We start from the raw sequence: 11,754 nt of genomic DNA, 5'->3' as shown, positions 1-11,754 counted from the left end.
GAAGATCTTTCTTTCTATCTCTCCTTCAGTCTATTTATCTGACTTTCCAATAAAAAAATAGTAAATATATTTTTAAAAGATTTGTTTATTTTTATTGGAAAGTCAGATATACAGAGAGGAGGAGAGACAGAGAGGAAGATCTGCTGTCTGATGGTTCACTCCCTGAGTGGCCGCAATGGCTGGAGCTGAGCCGATCCGAAGCCAGGAGCTTCTTCCGGGTCTCCCACGTGGGTACAGGGTCCCAAGGCTTTGGGCCGTCCTCCACTGCTTTCCCAGGCCACAAGCAGGGAGCTGGATGGGAACTGGGGCCACCGGGATTAGAACTGGCGCCCATATGGAACCCCGGTGCAATCAGGCGAGGACTTCAACCGCTATGCTATCACTCTGGGCCCAATAGTAAATATTTTTTAAAAAGACATCCATGTAGCATCAGTAAATAGCAGCCCAGGGCATTTTCAAGCTCTTGATGATAGTGCCAGGTGCTCTCAGGGCTTGGGGAGCCTCAATCAGACGCGAAGGTCAAGGCCCTGAGACGGCCACGCAGGGAGACTGCAGCCAAGATGCTGAGCCAAGCAGGGGAGGCCTCGAGGGGGAGGCGGCCCCAGCCTTTCTCTTTTTGTGACCAAGAAAGACCCTGTCCCCCTGGTTGATCAAAGCCCTGGCCAGACTGTGGGGACAGGGATGTGGCGCTGGTGGACAGCAGAGAAGAGGGAAGGCAAGTGCAGGCCGGTCAGCGGGGTGCAAGGCTTCCCCACAGTGGGCGGCTCGCAGGCTGGCCCCCTGACGCTGCTCATGGCTTGGCACGATGGGTGGTGCCTCCCGCAGTGCCTTGGCTGCGGGGGACCCCACGGAGGTTCAGCTGCTGTAAGTCTGGTCCCCGTGTGGTGGCGGAGATGAGCACCCAAGGCCTTCCCTGGTCAGGGGCTTCTGGAACCGGGTTCTGCGAGTGGAACTTGAGAGAATGCAGAGGCTGTGGCACAGTGACCGGACACGGGTTAACTAATTCACTGAAAAGGCGAGTCTGCCATCTGCCACTTCACTCCCCAAATGGCCTTCACGGGCATGCTGAAGGCAGAGGCCAGGGACTCCATCTGTCTCCTACGTGAGTGCGGGGTCCAAGCACTGGGCCATCCTCGACTGCTTTCCCAGGAAGCTGGATGGGAAGTGGGGCAGCCGGGACTTGAACTGCAACGCCAGCCCCTGTGGGCCATCTTACACCCTTGAGCTTGGAGCAGTCTGCACAGTGCCTGGTGACTGGCACCTGCATGCTGGAGGCCTGGGAAGGGCGAGGTGGTGAGTGGCATCTGCTTTTCTCACCGAGCCCTGCATCTATTGGTGACAATCAATCGGGCCCCACTCCACTTCAAAGGGAGCAGACACAGGTCCTCCCCATGGGACTCAGGCGGGATGGTGAGCCCCCCGGCCAGCATGGCTGAGCCCCAACTCAGAGTGAGGGGCTGCAGGGCCAGGGGCCTGAGCCTTGAGGCCGCTGCAGAGGGGACTGGGGGAGGTGTGTCCCAAGCCCTGCCCTCCGTGCGCTGGCCCTGTCCTCCTGGTCACCCTTCCCTGCCGCCTGGGAAACCGGAGTTTGCAACGCAGCAGCCCTGCTTCCTCTGGCAGGCTGAGCAGCGCCTCATTTCCTCCTGCCCTCCTCGCGACAGCCCGAGGCTCTGCAGAAGCTGGGAGGGGCTGGCACACCAGCACGGCCGTCTGTGTTGGACTCCAGCTTCCCAAGCTGTGGCTCAAGTCACTGCACTGCGACGCTGGTCCCCGAAGGACAGATCCACGGAGAGCTGCCCGTGTCACCTACGGGTGCCTGGCCTCGGTGCTCCTCCCTCCCACCCTCCGTCTCTCCTTCTCTCTGTATACCTGACTTTCCAATAAAAATAAATGAATCTTGGGCCCAGCAGGGAGCTGGATGGGAAGTGGGGTTGTCGGGATAGAACCAACGCCCATTTGGGATCCGGGTGGATGCAAAGTGAGGACTTTAAGCACTAGGCTACCATGCCGGGTCCCTTTTTAAAAAATAAATAAATAAAATTAAAACCATTTGAGTCAGAGCATTGGGCTGCCCCATGGGAAGGCCTGGGTTCAAGTCCCACCTCCGACTCCTGACCAAGGGAGCAGCAACTAGTTAGGGAAGAGTTCCCAGTTGCTGGCTTCAGCCCAGCCCTGGCCTCCTAGACAGCTGGGGCTCCTGCAGGTGCGGGGCTTGTAGACCCCTCTCTCCTCTCTGCCTTTCCAACAGTAAACCAGAACTGCTCTACTGGGGACGTTTTCCATAAGGAAACCTTGTTAAACCCCTGCCTGTCCCCAGCTGGCCATGGATGCAGCAGGGCCCTCGAGTCCTCGGCCTCTCTCAGGCTGCCCGGCGATCACCGGCTGGACAGCAAGTCTATTTCCCGAGGCCTTGTCCCGTTACCAGACCAAGCGGGGGCCCCAAGGGTCTTTGTTCCACCCTGCACCCAGGCCCGCCGCTCTGGGCACCCCCTCCTCCGGCTGCCACCTGGTCGGCCGGCCCGCCCCGGCCGGACTCCGGACAAGGAAGTGGCCCGCCGGCGACTCCCGGGACGAACCACTCGCGCCAGGGGACAGGGGGTGTGGCGGGCGGCCGCTGGCCGAGGACGCGTGGACGCCGATGGCGACTCGGCAGCCGGGGTCGCCCAGCGCGGGGGGCGCGGCGCGTGGGGCGCGGCGCGTGGGCGAGGCGCGGGGGGCGCGGCGCGGGGGGCTTGGCGCGTGGGCGAGGCGCGGGGGGCGCGGCGCGGGGGGCGCGGCGCGGGGGGCGAGGCGCGGGGGGCGCGGCGCGTGGGCGAGGCGAGGGGGGCGAGGCGCGTGGGCGCGGCGCGTGGGCGCGGCGCGGGGGGCGCGGCGCGTGGGCGAGGCGCGGGGGGCGCGGCGTCCGGACGGGGGCTCGGCAGGTACCGCGCGGCGCCGGGCTGGGGAGGCGGGCCGGGCGCACCTCGACGGGGCGGGGCGCGCGGCGCTCCCCTCCCACCGGGCCCGGGCTGGCCGACCCGGGAGCCCTCGGCCCGCGGCCTCGCCGCCACACAGTCCGGGAGCGGCAGCCGGGCGGCACCATGAAGAAGTCGTACTCAGGTGGGTGCGCGCCCGTCCCCGCCCCGCGCCCCTCACCTGAGCCGGGCGGTTCGCGCTCCGGACTGGCGTCGGCGCGCGGGGTGCGCTCCCCACGGCCCGAGGCGGGGGGCGCTGAAGGCGCCGAACCCCGACCCCGGCGCCCCGGGCTTCCCGCCGAGCTCCGAGCGTGCAGGGCCGGGTGAGTCCGGCACCCGAGCCCTCTGACCCCTGCGCGGCCGGTCCTCTCTTCGCCACACTCTCCTCTCCCCCGCCACCCCGACCTTGGCCGAGACCGTGGCTCCGGCACACGCTCCCGACCCCTGGCCCTCCCTGCCTCCTTGCCCCCTGGGCCAGGGCGCAGTCGGGGGAATCGCTGACTCTGCAAGGTCGGGGTGCCCCGGGGCCCCGCATGCGTGTGCGCCTGGCAGGGTGGGGGCTGGGAGGAGGGGCTCTGGGTGGGGTGCTTGCGGGGTTCCGCTGGCGGTGGCTTCTCTCCCAGTCGGTCCTCTACAGAGAGATCTGCGAAGGGCGAGGGAAGCAGGTGTTTCATTGGAGAGGGTCCCAGCACAGCTGGACTCATCTTTGGGTGTCAGGATGCCAGTCCTACGGGCACCTGAGTGCCCAGAATACACCCCGAGGCTCCTTCAGGAGGAAGGAAGGCCCGTTTCACAGAGGTGCAGACTGAGGCTGCTGGGCTGCGGTGTCCTTTACCTGCTGTCTCCCTTGCTGGATCCAGGCCAGCTGCTCTGTCCTCCTGGGCCCTCCAGCAACCCACCCGGGCCTCCTCTTTCCCCCACACCCCGACCTGGCTCCTGTGCCTCTCAGCCTGTTTGGACGCTCTGCCAAGCCTAGGGCCCGTGAATGAACTTCTGCTGATAAGAGGACGGGATCACGGGACTGGGTCGGGGCTGGCCAGGTCATCTGAAATGGCCATCCTCCTGTCCTGGGGCCTGTCGGCTCCTTCCAGCTTCCCACACTGGGCCAGACCCAGCCCCACTTCCCCTCAGATGCCCTGCTGGCCGTGGGCCTTGCGCGTCCTTCGCCGGAGCTGGGCTCTGTGTTCCCATGCCGTGTTCCGGGAGCGGAGGGGGCTGCCAGGTGGCACCGGCTCTGGCTGGGCCCTCGGCCTCCCTCCTCCCCAGCATGCTCCAAATACTTGGGATGGTTGCGGGCACCTGCCGTGCACAGCCCCTTCTCTGGGTCTCCAGCCGCCCACCCACTAGGGTGGGGTGCCCTGGGTTCCTTATTCTTGGGGATAGCTGTGTCCAGTGTTGTGCCGAGGGGCCCTGGCTCCCATCCCGGGGGCCTCTGCAACGGGCTGGGGTCCCTGAGCCTGGCTCCTCAACTTTTCTGGGCGAATTCGGAATTTCAAAAGACTCAGACTGGTACGTGAGAGGGCGTGTGAGAGCTGGACGCCCAGTAGCACAGCCGCCTCTCCGGCTGCCCGTGTTTACCGAGAGGGGCAGGGCCCCTTCCGAGGATGGGGAGCTGCAAGGTCCGGGCCGCTTCTGTGCGGTTCTGGCTCCTGGCAGTGGTCCAGCAAGGGGCTGGGGGGCTGGGAAAGCCGGCCCAGCGAGAAGGGCTGGTCAGGCTCCAGGCTCCATGTCCCTGCTCTGAACGGGTCGCTCGACCAGGTAGCCATCTGCACAGTGAGACTGAGGGGTGGCAGGCAGGCGAGGATACAGCTGTGAGGGGCCTCCTTTGTCCCTCTAGATTGAGTGGGGTTACTGTTTGTGGGCCTACTTACGGGATTGAGAATAAATGGTGCAGTTAGGGTGTCGGAGCCCTGTGGGGGAGGGCAGCCTGTCCATTTGCTCCAGGGTAGGGGTGAGGCTCCCAGCCTCTCTGGGCTGCCTCCATTGTCTGAAGGGTGGTGGTGGGAGGGAGGGCTTGAGGAGTGAGAAGTGGGGACTAAACACAGTCTTTCTACGTGGGGAACCGAAGCAAAGACCCAAATGGGGCTGGGCACCTGGGCGAGTGGGCTTCGGTCTCCCTGGGCCTTTCCCTGTCCCTGCAGTGGGCAGGGCTGATGGCGGTGTGTGTCCGTGGTTAAGCCAGCGGTGGGCTTGGGGCCGCAGCCCCCCGCTGTGAGGCCTGGCCTGCAGGTGCCTGTCTGTAGATGCTACATTGCCCTGCAGACTGCAGACTGGGGCTTCTGTGGGAGGCCACTTCCTGGCCGTGGTGACTCCTGCTGGGAGGGAGGCTGTGCACCCCCATCTCTAAGGAAGCAGCCCAAGTGGGAGGAAGGGGTCACATCCGCGGCTCCCTGGCAGCTCTGCCGAGCAGGGGACAGGGTGGGGAGGCTTTCTGTCCCTTCTCCCAGCTACACGCCTGCTCGGCCAGCCTCCTTCCTCCTCACGCCCCAGCTTGCCTGCCTTGGCACGTTCAGGGGACTTGGGCTGCATAGGAGCAGCCACCGTGGGCACTTCCTCCTGGGTCTGTGGTCCCTGTTCCTGTCCCCAAGTGTGATTGAGGAGGCGGGGGCGCGCTCAGACAACCTGCCTGGACCGCAGTCACCTGCCCATTGTGGGCTATGCGGTGGCCACCCACCTGCCCGTCTCAGACTCCCGGCTCTATCTGGGACAGATGTGGGGAACGGGGATCCCTGTGGAGGAGCAGAGATGCGGAGTGCCTGTCCAGGGGGCCTTGGATTGAGGAAACAGGTGCCCCATCGGCCTGCTGTCCCTGGCCTGCCTTCTGCTGACTCCTGCCGGTGCGGGTGGGGCTGAGGCAACCCCTGTGTGCGTGCTGGTGCCCGTGTGGTGGCTTGCTGTGATGGGCCTGATAAGGAAGGTTCCACACACATCCATGTGAAACCAGCCCAGGGCGGTGGGCCCAGTTCCTGGGGGGCTGGGCACAGAGAGAGGCCCCCGGGGCCCTTGAGAGGGGCGCCCTGGGTGGGGAGGGCGGCCCCAGGCCAGGAGCCGCTGCCTGTTTGTTTATTGCCTTGGAAACGTCCTGGGTCTGGGCTGTTGCCAGGGGATTTATGGGGACCAGTGGGTGTCGCTGGCGGTTGAAGTCCCCTGGGGCCTGTGCAGAGTGCACGGGTGACCGTGAGAGGCCCCAGTGACCCTCCAACGCTAGAGTCACATGACCTGGATTGGGCCGTGGCCGGTCCTGGCTCTGGCCATGATGGGGAGCTGCTGTGGTGTTGGGCACGGGATCAGGACAGCTGGGTCTGGATGCCCTGCAGTGCCCTGTACCAGGCTGCTGGTTCCCTGCCCCCAGCCCTGCTGAGCTCGGGGCAGCGTCTCTCGGAGGTCCCAGCCTGCTCGCGCTCCTTGTGGAAAGTCAGCTGGACCCTGCTGAGTGCCCGTCCCTGGCCACATGCTCTGTGCCCAGCCCCTTATCACCCTGGCCTCGCCCTGGGCCCTGGGGTCCACTTGCAGCCCTGTGAAGGAGTGCATTGATCGCTCCCGGCGCAGCAGGTGGTGGCCCCTGGCGCCTTGCTTGGCGGTGGCCTCTAGGCAGCTGGCGACAACCGAGCTTTGTTCGGGCCTGAGCTGACCTGGTTCTGCGGAGCGTGACTGTTGGCAACCTGGGCAGGAAACGGGAGTGGCGCTGGGCGGCGTGTAAGCCGATCCTGGCTGCAGGTTATTGGATAGGGTTTAGACCCGGCTGCCCGCCCTGGCTGGTGGGAACCCCAGTCCGGGGGACCCCTGGGGGCACTGGGTGTGGGGGCCAGGAGAATCTGCTGGCGTGGCTGCCTCGCTGTCACCCTCCCTGAAGTTCTGCAGAGGTGTATCCTGCCCCGATGGTGGCTTGCCATCCAGGGGCCACTGTCCTTGCTCCTGCCACTCGACGTAGGCTGTGGCCAGGACCTGGGAGACAGGTGGGGGTGGGGCAGCCATGGCAGAGGAGGAAGTCCCCGAGGGCTGTGCCCGGGCACCTGGCGGGTCCTTGCTGCGCCAGGCGTGTCGGGGCAGTGGTTGACAGGAGCAGAGCCAGTTGCCTGCCGGGTCTGAGCGGGACTCCATGCGAGTGTGGTTACCGGGCAGGGCGGGACTGAGGCAGAGCTGGCAGGCTGCCCCCGCCCCGGGCCCCGTGTGGCACCCAGGGGCCTCCTTCCACACAGCCCCGTTCCCATCCAGAACCAGATCTCAGCGGATATAACCCAAGCCATTTGGGAGTGGGTTTGAGCCAGCCGCTGCCGGCTGCTCGCCTGCGGAGGACTCGTGCCCACAGAACTGAGGGGGTCCTGCGGCAAGAACGACACTGGTGCTGGTGTGACTGATTCTGGGGACTCTGCGCCACAGGCGTTGGGGGGCTGTTGATCCGATGCGGCTGTGGGGGTCACCGGGAGCCAGGCATCTCGGGCCTGGGGAGGAGGAAGCTCCTTTCTGGCTGAGGCCAGCCTCCCGCGGCCTCCCGCAGCCCCGGGCGTGCCAAAGCTCGGCCGTGCAGGCAGTGAGTCATCCTGGCGGCAGAGCTTCCAGGCAGCCCCGGCCAGGTGTGCCGGGCGTTTCACCTGCGGGGCCCTGGGCTGGGCTTTGGGGCGAGCCTCCCAGGGCGTACCTGCCCCTTTGCCCTGGTTCTGTAGTGTTATCTGTCCCCGAGCCACGGGAGCAAGGCGTTGCAAGGAGCAAGCCCGCAAGCCCAACCCCTGCGAGCTCTGGGTGTGTTCCCCTGGGCACCGGTGGCCACGTGTGTCCCGAGTGTTCCCAGACGTGTGGGCCCCGTCACACCGTGCCATTCCGTGCCTGAGTTCTGGTGGTGGGCGTGGCTTCCATGGTCGTGCCTTCCGCTGTCTGAAAGTTTCCTTAACTGTTTTTTTTTTTTTTTTAAATTTTTTTCCTTAACCCCTTTCTTAGCAGCTCCTGGAGGTGTCCTCGCAGCCCTGGGCATGGTGAGCTGGCTGCGCCACCAGACGCTAACACTGGCACTTGAGTTCTTACAATACAGTGACCGTGGGGTCTGCAGATAAACACCTGCACAGAATTACTCAAGTGAGAGACCCCATCGGTCCCTTGTCCTGCCTCCCCCGGGCTCGGGGCTGGAGTGTGTCAGGCAGGGAAAAGTCACTTCCAGTGCTGTGGTTGAGTGTGACGCCCAGGGTCTCTCCTCACCACCTGTTCCTCACCCCCTGGCGCGAGCCTGTGTCCCTTGGTGGGCACCTTCATGCCTGGTTGGGAGACGGGCTGGCCCTGGTGGTGCCGCCTGCTTCTGCTCACTGTCAGGCTGGCTAATTGGGCAGCAGCTGCTTCTTGAACACGCAGGCTGGTCAGCGGTGCTGGGTTCTGGGCCATCCTGTGTTCGAGGCACCCCTCCCCACCCCGACCCCCGGGCCTCTGTCTACCTGTCAGACCCCAAGCCCACCTCTCGCTCCGGCACAGCCCTGGGTTATGAGCTGCTGGCCTGGAAATGCCGAGTGGCTGACTTGGGGACCTAAGGGCCTTCCTTGGCCGACGGCCTCTCTCCTGCTTACCCACTCCACCTGCCCCGTCTTGTCCTGGGCATCGCCTGGGCATGAAGTTGTGCTGGACCCTAACCAGGAAACAGAAACCCCCATAGGGTTGGGAAGTGAGGGAGAAGTGGGGGACACTGGGCTCCTGGCCACGTGCAGCTCTTCACCCCTGTGACATGACGAGTCATCCTAAGGAGTGGAGCGCCGTGTGTGTGTGGGGGTCTCTTTCTCCAATTCTCCAATCAAATAGACATGTATTTTTAAAATGTCCTTCTGACCCGTGTTGTTAGAATCCAGAAAAATAACTTCACTTCTTTCTTCAATCTACTATTCCTTGTGCCTCGGAAGGGATTTTCCCGTTGGGTTTTTCTGGGACGGCCTGGCCGTATCGTTTGCTATCAACACAGTCCTTCTTGCCCAAATGCCTTTTGGCTCTGGGTATTCAGGAGGCATCTGTAAATGGAGGTTCTCCCAGACTGTGTGACGCCACTACTGTTTTCTGCTCTAAACCCAGAACTTTGAGGAGTTCTGTTTCCCGTGATTCGAAAAAGAATGGGAAAAGAGCTGGGCACATGGTGACATGCGTTAGACTCCGTTTGTGTGTGGATACCGCGCTCTGCCCCCGCCCGATGAGCTGGTCTCTCATATGCCTTCCTTGCGAGGCCCTGCAAGGGCCCAGGCGACCGCTGCGGGCCCGACGCTGAAGCTGCACCTCTGGCGCGTGGCCTTGTCCCCCATGTGCTGCTGGCTCCGTGCAGCTCAGGCCTTGCCTTCCCTGGCGCCAGGCACCGCAGGACGCGGTCACGTCTGATGACTTTGGAATCTGTACCGGAGGTGGAGTGGGAACAACTGGCACTCCTGCATCCCGCTTCCACCTTGGGATGCAGGGCGTGGCCAGGCTGCGCGCGCAAGTCCTGGGGAACCATGCCGCCAGGCTATTCCCCCCTCCTCAGCTCCTGCTTGGCGTGAGTCCCCGCCTGCCAGCAGCCCAGCCTGACCGCCTGCCCCGGGACAAAGGGAGGTAGGTGGACAGGAGGCCAGTGGGAGGCGGCAGCGATCGTAACCAGATGTGTTCAGGTCTTCTACATGGTGCAAGCTTTGCTAAATCGTCAGAGGTCAGACTGACCAGACACAATGCTGACCTTTCCAGGGGCTGGAGAGGGGAACCCAGCAGGAAGGAGGGGAGCTCGCAGTTGGGGCTGTGCAGCAGGGAGCCCTGGGATTCCTGTAGGCATGACTTCTTTCCAAGTGCATTTATTGAACACCTGCTGTAGGCAAGGTTCCGAGCCAGCACTGGGACCCAGCAGTGAGTGGACACTCTCTTCTCTTCCTGGGAACTTCTGCTCCGTTGAGGGCAGGGCGACAGGACACAGGCTGTCAGTCTGTCAACAGTGCTGAATGCCAAGTGAACAGTTAGGAAGAGTGATCCTTAGGGGCCCGGTGGCGTGGCCTAGCTGGTAAAGTCCTCTCCCTGATCGCGCCGGGATCCCATATGAGTGCTGGTTCATATCCTGGCAGCCCTGCTTCTTATCCAGCTTCCTGCCTGTGGCCTGGGAAAGCAGTCGAGGACGGCCCAAAGCCTTGGGACCCTGCACCCGCGCGGGAGACCTGGAGGAAAGTTCCTGGCTCCTGGCTTCGGATCGGTGCAGCACCAGCCGTTGCATCACTTGGGGAGTGAATCATCGAAGGGAAGATTTTCCTCTCTGTATCTTCTCCTCTCTGTATAACTGACTTTGCAATAAAAATAAATAATTTTTTTTTTAATCTTAGTAGGTTTATTCCAGCAGTGCAGGAACAGGACGGAGTGGTGGCAGAGCAGGTGGGTGGGGGGAGGGGAGATGGAGGCACCTGGGGCCCCTTATATTCAGCTGAGCCCGCTAGGCCTGGGGGGCGGGATTGGGAGGGATTGAGGGCAGGCCCCAGGGGATTGGTGCCTGCAGGTGAATGCCTGGGGATGATTGGCGAGTGGGCGGGGTTGGGAGATTGGGGGTGGGATTCTCAGGCCAAATGCCGGGTCACATCTGATTGGTGGACGGCCAGACCTGCGCGAGCGGTGAGGAAGATGAAATGGCGCCAGGTCCTGGGTGGGATGTTTGAATAACTCCTTACATTCCTCGCTTTTGTTATACGTAAGGGAAAAAGGGGTGTTGTTTTCTCTTGGCAGTGGCTGCAGCCTGGTGGGAGGAATGGGACATGGAGGGACGCTCCTAATCCTGCAAAAGAAACTGGTTAATGGTTTGATTAGAAAAAAAAATCTACATTTGAGTGGATGACACAGGAATGGGGGAGGGGTTATTAAGAGTCCTTTTGAAAAGCTGGCTGGAGTTCTGTTTCGCCAGGCAAAACAAATCTTTAAAAAAAAAAGTGATCCGTCGGCGAGTGAGCAACGGCTGCTTTGAGGTTGGCTTGTTTACCTGAAAGGAACGAGCGAGTAAATGTAGGTTTTCATCCTCTGGTTCACTCCCTAGGTGGCTGCAACGCGGGACTTAAACCAGACTGTGGCCAGGAACCCGGAACTCCATCCGGTATCCCACAGGGCCAAGCGCTTGGGCCATTGTCTGCTGCTTTCCTAGGTGCAACCTCAGGGAGCTGATTACAAAGTGGAGCAGCTGGGATTTGCACCTTTGGTGCAGCGCTGGCCTCGAGCCATGGCTGCTTTGAATGGGGTCAGGTGAGGGGTCTCGGGGAAGGTGACAGCCACACTGGGATCCAGGGGACAGGACAGAGCCAACCGTGCAGAGATTTGGCTGATCCTAGGAGGGGCAGCAGGCCAGAGAAGGTGCAGGGTGCACAGGGGGCTGGGGTGTGTGTGGGCTCTGCATCTACACAGTGTCCTGTGCATCCTAAACCCTCAGGAGGCTGTGGGCGGAGCTGTGGGCGGTGCCGCATGACGCCACACATCCCGGGAATTCCAGGGTTGCTATTGGTGGCAGAAGGTCAGAGTCATGAGAGCTGAGACATCCCCATGGGCTGGACCAAGGTCCAGGGTCCAGGGTCCAGAGCCTGTGGTCCCAGAGAAGCAGCAGCTACTTGGAGAAGCGGCCCTGGAGGGAGTGGCTCCATTGTCCACTGCCGCCTGGGGGAGCGTGAGCCGGGAGGCACCCATGGTGAGGGCGAGGGAGCTTCCTGTTAGGTCTGTCGCCATCCTCAGTTGCCCCCACACCTGGCCTGGGTGACACGGTGCTGGCCGCCTTACGATTCATCGGTGGCTTTTTTGACACTCATATCTAACTATGTCTCCCACGTGACTGTGGGTGGGAAGACTCGAAGCC

General features: G+C 62.8%; 1 protein-coding gene across 1 annotated transcript in view; it reads left to right on the top strand.

The window, feature by feature from the left end:
• The first annotated feature begins 3,065 nt into the window (after positions 1–3,065).
• Positions 3,066–11,754, top strand: part of SEPTIN9 (septin 9) — a 113,804-nt gene continuing 105,115 nt past the window's right edge. The window contains exon 1 of the mRNA XM_040989871.1: positions 3,066–3,099. Within this exon, the coding sequence (XP_040845805.1) occupies positions 3,081–3,099 (19 nt within the window). The 5' untranslated portion in view covers positions 3,066–3,080. The remainder of the gene's footprint in view (positions 3,100–11,754) is intronic.

The sequence above is a fragment of the Ochotona curzoniae genome, unplaced genomic scaffold (assembly GCF_017591425.1).
Source record: "Ochotona curzoniae isolate NIBS_2020 unplaced genomic scaffold, NIBS_Ocur_1.0 contig_523, whole genome shotgun sequence".
Lineage (NCBI taxonomy): Eukaryota > Metazoa > Chordata > Mammalia > Lagomorpha > Ochotonidae > Ochotona > Ochotona curzoniae.
The sequence above is the reverse complement of the archived record's forward strand: the minus strand, read 5'-3'. Positions and strand labels throughout refer to the sequence as shown.